General features: G+C 38.3%; 1 protein-coding gene across 2 annotated transcripts in view; it reads left to right on the plus strand.

Annotated features, from left to right (window-relative positions):
* Positions 1-2,177: 2,177 nt before the first annotated feature.
* Positions 2,178-9,019, plus strand: part of LOC107672914 (phosphomannomutase 1-like) — a 10,999-nt gene continuing 4,157 nt past the window's right edge. The window contains exons 1-6 of one of the 2 annotated variants that reach the window (XM_016466287.1): positions 2,178-2,781; positions 4,377-4,488; positions 5,652-5,728; positions 5,894-5,985; positions 6,086-6,185; positions 7,557-7,632. In XM_016466287.1, coding sequence (XP_016321773.1) covers positions 2,668-2,781; positions 4,377-4,488; positions 5,652-5,728; positions 5,894-5,985; positions 6,086-6,185; positions 7,557-7,632 — 571 coding nt within the window. In that variant the 5' untranslated portion in view covers positions 2,178-2,667. Of the gene's footprint in view, positions 2,782-4,376; positions 4,495-5,651; positions 5,729-5,893; positions 5,986-6,085; positions 6,186-7,556; positions 7,633-9,019 lie in introns of both variants that reach the window. The other variant, XM_016466286.1, reaches the window with a different exon arrangement.

Genomic DNA, 9,019 nt, shown 5'->3' on the forward strand with positions numbered 1-9,019 from the left:
AGAATCATAATATCTCTTATCTGTTGTATTTGAGCAGGACAGGGATGCACTTTGGTGACACATAAAACAAATTCCCAACATTGTGTCTTTCCATCATTTCCATCATGTTTGATGTGCTTGCAGATCACAAGCATTTCCTAATTTCACTTCAGAATTTGTTGTTATATTTAATCTTTTGTTATATTTTTTATACTGTTATCATTTGTAAAGTATATATATGTATAGTTACTTTCCTTTACCTTTACCAAATTTACCTGTATTTACTTTGTTTTCATATTTGGCTACTTTTTGTGAAAAATTTAGACTTTTGAGGGTGGTTCTAGAGATTTTCTGAGGGAGGGGTTTGGCAACACTGGTAGTTTTCATCTTGCACGATACATTCCACTTAAATCAAACAGCTTAACGTCTTGTGCCAAAGAAATAGGTTATACAAATGCTTTTATTATCATTGAAAACTTCTCAGTGTCTTATGGGTTAGCCTATAAATAAGAGAACTGTTAAATCAGGACAGACCCAAAATGGTAAGAAAATACAGCAGTGATCGACGAGTTGATTTGGACGCTGACTTAACTGTAATGCACCAATGACAGTGAACTCTAAAACAATTGCATTTGTCTAGAATGCATCTGGCCTGATTGTTTTCAAACACGAACAATCATATTCAGTCAGAGACGGAAGCAAATGGGTTCCTTTTTAAACGCAGGGCTCACGTTAAACTTCTCTTCCTCTTCTGTGTTTGTCTGACTAACGGTGATCACTCAAATCCAGCTAATATTAACAGCACGATTAGGTTTAGTCGAGCCTAACGGCCGTTAGTCGTTTCCAGTGATTTCGTAACTAATTCAGCTTCAGGGACCCGTTTGTTCCGTCAGGTGCCTTGATGTTCACTGAGGCAGCTCTGTGAGACTGAGACGCTAGACTAAATTTTCATTTAGGTAGGCCTATTTAAAATATGAGAATGAGGGGAAATAGGCTATTTCATGGCCTTCACTCGCTAAACCTTGCGTTCCGCCTAGAAACGTTTCGTTTTGCTCGCAAAAGAACTGAAATATTTTCCCTCCCATATTTCAAATTCCCATCATAAAAGTTTTGCGAGCGAATGCAAAAACACTAAAATACAATCCTTCCTCTTTTATAAACATCACCGTACTTTTCCTTCAATATATTAGGCTAATCCAGTTTAGAGCTAAAGAGAAAAAAATATTACACATATTATAATGTTCATTAAAATTTAGTTTTGAATGTCGGCAGCAGGTGACGCTGTACAGCACAAAACACCTCACAGATACCGACAGCAGCCCGAGATCTGATGGTCTCACTCAGTAGTTTCACTATTGTAGTGAACCTCTAATGCTTATATGCGTGTGCCGTACAGTGAAGCGAAACCAAAACCAACATATTTGTTTTAGGCTACTTTTCGTATTCTTACTTTTAAGTCCTGTACTTTTACTTTAACTTTTTATTTACAGCGAAGACACTAAACCCCATTCTCTGAACCAAATTCTCAACAGCCTAAACCAATTTGTCAAATAAATCTTTTTTTTTTTTTTTTTTCAAAACCTTAAACAAGTTAAGCAAGTTTATTTTTTTTTTTTGCAAAACCTTAAACAAGTTCAGGCAGTTTACAGATCTCATGCACTCCTTTTGCAAAACTCTAGACACAATTTGCACTGTGATGCAAAACCCTAAACACAAGAAACCAAAAGTTAAGCACAACTGCAACACGGCTGTCACCGTTTACACACAATAATTCAAAAATGTTCACACTTGTTTCTAAATATGTGAATATACAAAATACAAGCCAGTAGGCCTACAAAGTGCACAGATGCATCCATCAATCTGAGAGGTGGAGGAAGAGCAAGACCAAGAACAGCCATTTCCGATGAAATCAGAGCTACTGTGATAGACCATGTTCTTGTGCATAGAACAACAGAGGCAGCACAAAGAGGTCAACCTAATTTGAGCAGATTTTCTGTGGCCACCAATCAGTTGTGAAGTTCAAAAGAAGAGCGGAAGAGAACTATTTTTTTTACATTTATTTTACACTGTTTATTTTTTTACATTGTATTTTTAAACACTGTATGTTGGTCATTTCAATATATTCTTGTGTAGAATTATATAATTTAATTTATAATATAATTCGTGCTCAGGTCATGAGTTCAGTACCGTTCATTCCCTCATTACAGTTAATTGAAAATACCTTTTTAAGTATGTTCTTATTGTTATTTTCCGGAATGCTGCCGCAGTTGTTGTTGTTATTGTTATTGTTACGCTCAAGTGTAATTTAGTAGGTGAGAGGTATCTCCGAGTTTGACCGTGCTTGTTACGTGACGCTTCCGAATTCCATGTACTAATCTCACAGCGCAGTAACGCCCCCAGATCTATTTGCGCATTTGATTGGCTGAGGCCGAACCCTCCCCATGCAGGGCGGATAATGCTGCAGAAAGAACCACATGTGCGGATTCATTCACACTCAGCAGTGATCATGTAGCCTGCAGTATACACTGTAATCCTAGTAAATAATACTCATCAGTATTGACTTCTTTATCTTTCGGTTTCAAGAAAGACGAGAGACTGTTTATATTCTTATGCATTAACTCATCTTGAGTCATTTAGAGTCTGATTTGTATATATTTAATTGTCTTATTTGATTTTTAATTTTATTTTATGTCTACTTCAATTGCTGGACAAGAAGAAATGGATATAAAGTCTCGTGTAGCCGGAGGTCGAAATGTTTTGTGCTTGTTTGATGTGGACGGAACGCTGACACCCCCAAGAGAGGTAATTATGCGAGCCTAGTTTATATACCTCTTTTTTTATCCACAAGATAGCTATGTGATAACATTAAATGTAATAGATATTAAGCTAATGCATAACAATTAAAGGGTTATAAAAGATGCGTCCTCTCTGCTCTTATGAGATTGACATCTTAATCCTTATGTAACAATGTTTCTATTTGCAGCGCTGATCTGTGTGTAGGTGAAGCATGTCTCGTGAGTGTGTGTTATTAGTGAACGAGTGTGTTTTTGTGTGTTTGCACAGTAGGGCACACTCGTTCTGCACGTATACATCAGCCAGTGGTTCCCATACAACGCTCTTGCGTGTTATATACAATGTTAGGTAATGGTTTGGAGGGAAAAAAAAACATAGGCTACTAAAACGTTATAGTTCCTAAACATTACCAAAGGCGCTTATAGTATAGGGTGAACATTATGCGTTTCTTGAACAGTTTGTTGGAGGAACGTTGTGCCCCGGCATTTCGTTCTGTTGCATGAGCAGTTCACAGAAATCTGCATGTCGCTTAACATGCCGTTCTGGACATGTAGTGTTTATTTACGTTCAGATGAGTTGGTATCAGTGTCCTCAGATGTTGCATCATCCTGTCCTCAGCTGTCCGTGTCTTTTCCTCCTCCAGAAAGCAGTTCCTGGAACTTATGTGAAGGTTCTAGCAATGAAAAAATGAATGTAAAAACATTTACAGCTTAAACAGAACGTGTTAAGACAGACACACACACACAACAAAATCCCGTTTTACAACGTTAAAAGCCCATTCACACCAAGATGAGATAGCGATAAAGTTTTAAAACCGTTCTTACTTCAAGAGAATAGCGGAAACGCTGAACGGTGCCATTTGTATCACTATTACAGCGTTGATATACATTGACAGCCAATCAAAAATTCTGTCTTCTTTAAAGTGCTTAATTATTTCCACACAATTGCAGCGTGCGTTTAGAATAAATAGAACATCAGTTGGTGTGGACGTTAACGGTAATTCGTGTTGTGAACGGGGCTTTACTGTCAGGGTAGCGTTCTGTTTTAATGCTTCGCTGATTAATCTTGCTGGGATTATTGCTCATCTGCCACACCTTCAGGATACTCTTAAACTTCAACACCTGGAGTTTTTTTGTACGTTCATTAAAACGTCTATTCATATTTACCTCCATAGCATACTGTTATGAATCACAGATGATTCGAATGACTTCATGTAGTGTGATAGCCTGAGTGTATTATGACAGTCTGCAGCCCTGACAGAAGAACACAGCGTTCCCTTACGCAACCCGTCGGTAAAGAACACTGCCATAACCAGCTCACTGCCATTAACGTGACTAACGTGCACTTTAAACGTCTGCTGAAAACATAAACGTAAAGTATAACATACAGAGCTGCAAACATATGCTTTATGAGACTAGCCAATGTTGCTCTGTGGCCAATTTAGACTATTTGTCTACTTGTTAAGTGGACACAAAATACTCTGAAACCTGTTGAACAGATGGATGTCACTGTTCAATGAACTCATAAATCAGTTTCAGGGGCACTGAAGCCACAGGTCACATCAGAAACCCTTCAGTGATGTAATACTGTTTGTGTGTCTGCAGAAGATCGACCCTGAGCTGGACGATTTTTTCCAGGCCTTGAGAAAGAAGGTGAAGATTGGCGTGGTGGGCGGTTCAGATTATTCCAAAATCGCAGAACAGCTCGGAGAAGGAGGTGAAGGTTAGAGAATGTTATGTAGGCCTATCATACATTTCATCATGGAAGCCAGCAGACGGTCTCGCGTCTTTAGAATCATTAGTCAAACATGTGTGTTTAATGGGTTTTGGGTGTTGCATCAGATGTGGAATGTGGAGGACCTGGTTTGACTGGATCACATTAACACAACAGCTGATATCCCATAATTCCCTCAGTCTAGAACCCAATTAATGAAATTCATTTGTGACCATTGGAATGAACGGTTATGAAATCAACACCAGTAGACGTCACTACCATGGCTGACCAAAGTATTGCTCACAGGTTGCTTCTTTATTAAAGCTCGGAAGGCTTAGTTCTCAGTTATGCTTCTGTAAACTGCACCTTTTGTCTCAGATTAATATGAATGATGAGAAAGGAGAGTTTGATGAGAAAGGTTTGATTTAATGTTGAGACTTTTCGATTGCAAATGTCTGTGCACAGTTTGAGACATTCTTCAGATTTTTTTCTAAAACAACACATGTGAGATTACTATGGTCTTTTTCTTATGAGAAACATCTGAGAAGCAGTTGTTGCCTAAACAGTATGGCAATGGAAACTGATCAAATGTATGGCTTAAATGGAATTTAAGTTGCTTTGAGGAAAAAGCATCTGCAAAATGCATAAATGTAAAATGCAAATGTTAATTTCATTGCTGTATAGACAAAAAATTTGAGATTCTGTCTTAACTGTGGTTGTTAATTTCAGCCTCAACTCCATGTTTGACTTTTCTCTTATTGTTTATCTAGATCAGTTTCTAGTGTCATCAGTGTTTGATGATTATCAGTGTAGCATGTGGCATTTGAATTGTGTAGATCTGATTAGATAAACCAAGAAATAATGATTGAATCAGACTGAGAACAGTACACTTTAGAACCGAATGCAACTGCATTCTCACTCGAACTAGAGCAGAATCCGGATCTGATGTGTTATTGCCACAATGACAGCTATTTGTTGCCATGAATTATAAAGTTATCCAGTCAACAAAAAGACAGGTGTGATATTGAATGAATCAGAAAGAGCAGTGAAGCTCTCAGAGTATAAATGAGCTTGTTTACATCAGTATGTGTGTGTTCACCGGAGCAGATGGGTTTAGAGCACTTTGATTGCATCTCATTCTGTTGTTTTGTTCTTTCTCGCTGCAGTCATACACAAGTTTGACTACGTCTTCGCAGAAAATGGTACCGTACAGTACAAAGACGGCAAACTCATCTCTAAACAGGTGATTGATTTTGTGTGTCTGTAGATCCTGAAAATATAAAAATGTCTTACATGTTTCAAATATCATAGAAGTTCTTTAATGGTGCTGTTACCGAATTGGAATTCTTTTTAGAACTTTAATTGAAAGTCTCTAAAGTGTCTTTAATTTTTTCAATCTGTTTCTCAGGCCATTCAGAATCATCTGGGTGAGGAGTTACTGCAGGACCTCATCAACTTCTGTCTCAGCTACATGGGGCTCATCAAACTACCAAAGAAACGGTAACAAACACGCACACTCCAGAGCTGGTCACCTGTAATGTCATTACAATTCAGCAAACCACATTTAATAACTTAAACCAAATCTCTCTCTCTCTCTCAGAGGGACGTTCATTGAGTTTCGTAACGGCATAATCAACATCTCACCCATCGGACGCAGCTGCACACTAGAAGAGCGGATCGAGTTCTCTGTAATCGACGAGGTATTCTCAATTTACAAGAACTGTTATTTTTCCAGAATGGGCCTTTTTCACATTTCCGGGTTTCTCAGCAGCAGAAGTCGTCATAACTTCAAGTTCAGGAGCAGTGAATGGAAGAGTACCACAAATATATTTTTTGCATTTCCATTTGCTCAAAAACAAAAGAAAAACTCCACGATAGTGTTTTCACGACTTTCAAACAAAGGGAAAAATTGAGACAGACTGATAACAGCAGTCAGAAGAGAGAACGATGTCAAATTTACCGTCTCTCCCATAGAGGCTACATTAGAAATACCCTCACATTAGCGTTAAAGTACCCCTATTATGGATTTTTGAAAATTACCTTTCATGCAGTGTGTAACACAGCTCTATGTGAATGAAAACATCCTGCAAAGTCTTAAATCTGAAAGTGCACCGTGTATAAAGTTATTGTCTCTCAACAGAAAGAGTCGACTCTGAATCATTGAAACGAGTCGTTTTTAAAACGAATCCCAAGTCGTTTCATGTTGACTTCAACATGAAACATTAGCATATTGCCCGCCCACTTGTTGGTCTTTTCGTGTTGGTCTGAATGAGAATGCAAATTCATTCTTTGCCACTAGGTGCAGCTTTTAGAGCGGTAAAAATAGCGGTTTCCCCGGTAACGCTGTACACAAAGCAGCACTGCTCTCACAAACGCTGCTTTATCAGGCATTACAGGCGAGATGAAATAAAAATGAGACCAATAGGACCAATCACCGCAGATTAGCGGCACGCAAAGGAGGGGTTTGGAAAAATGAATCGTTGAGCGAATCGTTTGGGAGTCGTTGAGCAATTAAGGTAAAAATAAATGCATATTATAAGACAATGAAAGTGATTTTTTTGACCTTGCATGCATGTCAACCTGTTGTTGGGGACTCCCAAAACCAAAATATGAACCTTTCATTACCCATAATAGGGGCACTTAATTTGATGCAAAGGAGATATAATACAAAGTATAGTGTTATAAATGTACATACATTTTTTTTTTAACTCAAAATATAAAAAACTTTCAAGGATTTACGATGCTGATGACCATTAAATGAATCATCACAGTCTTGTGAAAAGGGTCCATTGGCTAAAAGTTGAGGATTTGTTCACACAAAACCCAAAACGGGTTTCATTAAATGGTCTGTTTATATCAAGAGCGATGAAACAGAAAATCAAACAAATTGCCAATGAAAGGTCTATTTAAGGTCTATTTAGTAAAGCAAGTTGGACAGTTGTCATTAGACGATCTGTGTTCCTGTGTGAAAAGGTCCATACGAATTGATTGTTTTCATTTAAAGCACTAATGAACCTAAACACACATCAAAAACAACCCAAAACTTCAATCCAAACTCTCCTGTCCCGCAGAGAGAGAAGATACGAGAGAAGTTTGTGGCGGCTCTGCAGAAGGAGTTTGCTGGAAAAGGCCTGCGGTTCACCAGAGGTGAGCAGGAAATTACATCACCAGCTCTCTGATGATCTGAAGCAAATGAGCCGTGCTGAAACAGAGCTGTTTGTACCTGCACAGCACAAAAGACACACATGCACGCACGCACGCTATCTGTGTTAAAGATGATAAGCGAGCGCTAACGGATGCACTCGTGTGTGTTGACAGACCAATGACCCGTGAGAGAAAACGAGTGTTTACTCAACAACCTGTTTGTGTTTGCTGTGCACACACACACATGGTCGTGCGTTAGCTTTGACGTCTGGACTCCATTTTCAGCAGTTTTGCCTGTAAAGTTCAGCTCAGTTTATCACACCTTATGTTTTTCTTTTTCTGTGTGATGGACAGTCAGAGGGGGAGTTGGCCCTCTTATTGGCTGTTGCTCGAGCAACTGTTGAGTCAGTGCTGGAATGTTGCTGCAGTCCAGTGGAGGGACACTAATGAGTGTCTGTGTGAGTTGAGGGTGTGTGTGGGACGATAATTCATTTTTAACGACTGATTTTGGTCCTGCAGAGTTTCTCAATCTCTCTGAGGACAAACAGTCACGGAGTTCACGTCTCTGAAGACAGACCGTCTCACACACAAAAAGGGTAATTACTGTGAGAATGAGCCTCAGGGCTTGTAAACTCGTTAAACTCTGCTGCGGCTTTAAAACCGCTGGACGGGATCATTTTGGAGGAACACACTAAATGACAGATTAACCCTAAAAAACCTACTGTATCATATGTGATACACTCATTTCCAAGGCCTCTAAATCAAAACTTTGCTGAAAAACCTGTCGCACATTATCTACTACATGCGTTCTTTCATCTGATTGATAGTTTTGACTTTTTATGTTTTGACTTTTAGTGTAATTGTACAATGTCCACCTTCAGCTTATGGTTCCTGTGTCTTTTTTTCTGTGAAATCTTTACTGATTTTTATAAGGCAGATATAAGAATAACTGATAGTAAGATATTGTTAGTAATATTTCCAGATGAACACTTACTGGACCAAAGCAACTTAACGTTACTTGATTATACATCATTTTGTAGAAAAATCAGTGAATGTCAAATATGATCATCAGAAAGGGTACCTGCAGGATATTTAAGCTCATATTTAAGACTTTTTAAGACCTTTTTGAAGACCTGCACAAATTAAATTAAAGGGGTCCTATTATGCTTTTTCACTTTTTTAATTTTAGTCAGTGTGTAGTGTGTATGTTTGTGCATAAAAAAGATCTTCAAATTTACAAATCTCAAAGTCCAATCCAACGGGAGATATTTCGTTTTTAAAAAATCTCTTTTCAAGAACTACAACGAATTTTTGTACTACGTTTGGACTCCGGGTTTTGTGATATCACAAAGCGGCCCATTAGAATATCATTAAAATAATTCCCGCCTAT

This window comes from Sinocyclocheilus anshuiensis, unplaced genomic scaffold (genome assembly GCF_001515605.1).
Source record: "Sinocyclocheilus anshuiensis isolate Anshui unplaced genomic scaffold, SAMN03320099.WGS_v1.1 scaffold464, whole genome shotgun sequence".
Classification (NCBI taxonomy): domain Eukaryota; kingdom Metazoa; phylum Chordata; class Actinopteri; order Cypriniformes; family Cyprinidae; genus Sinocyclocheilus; species Sinocyclocheilus anshuiensis.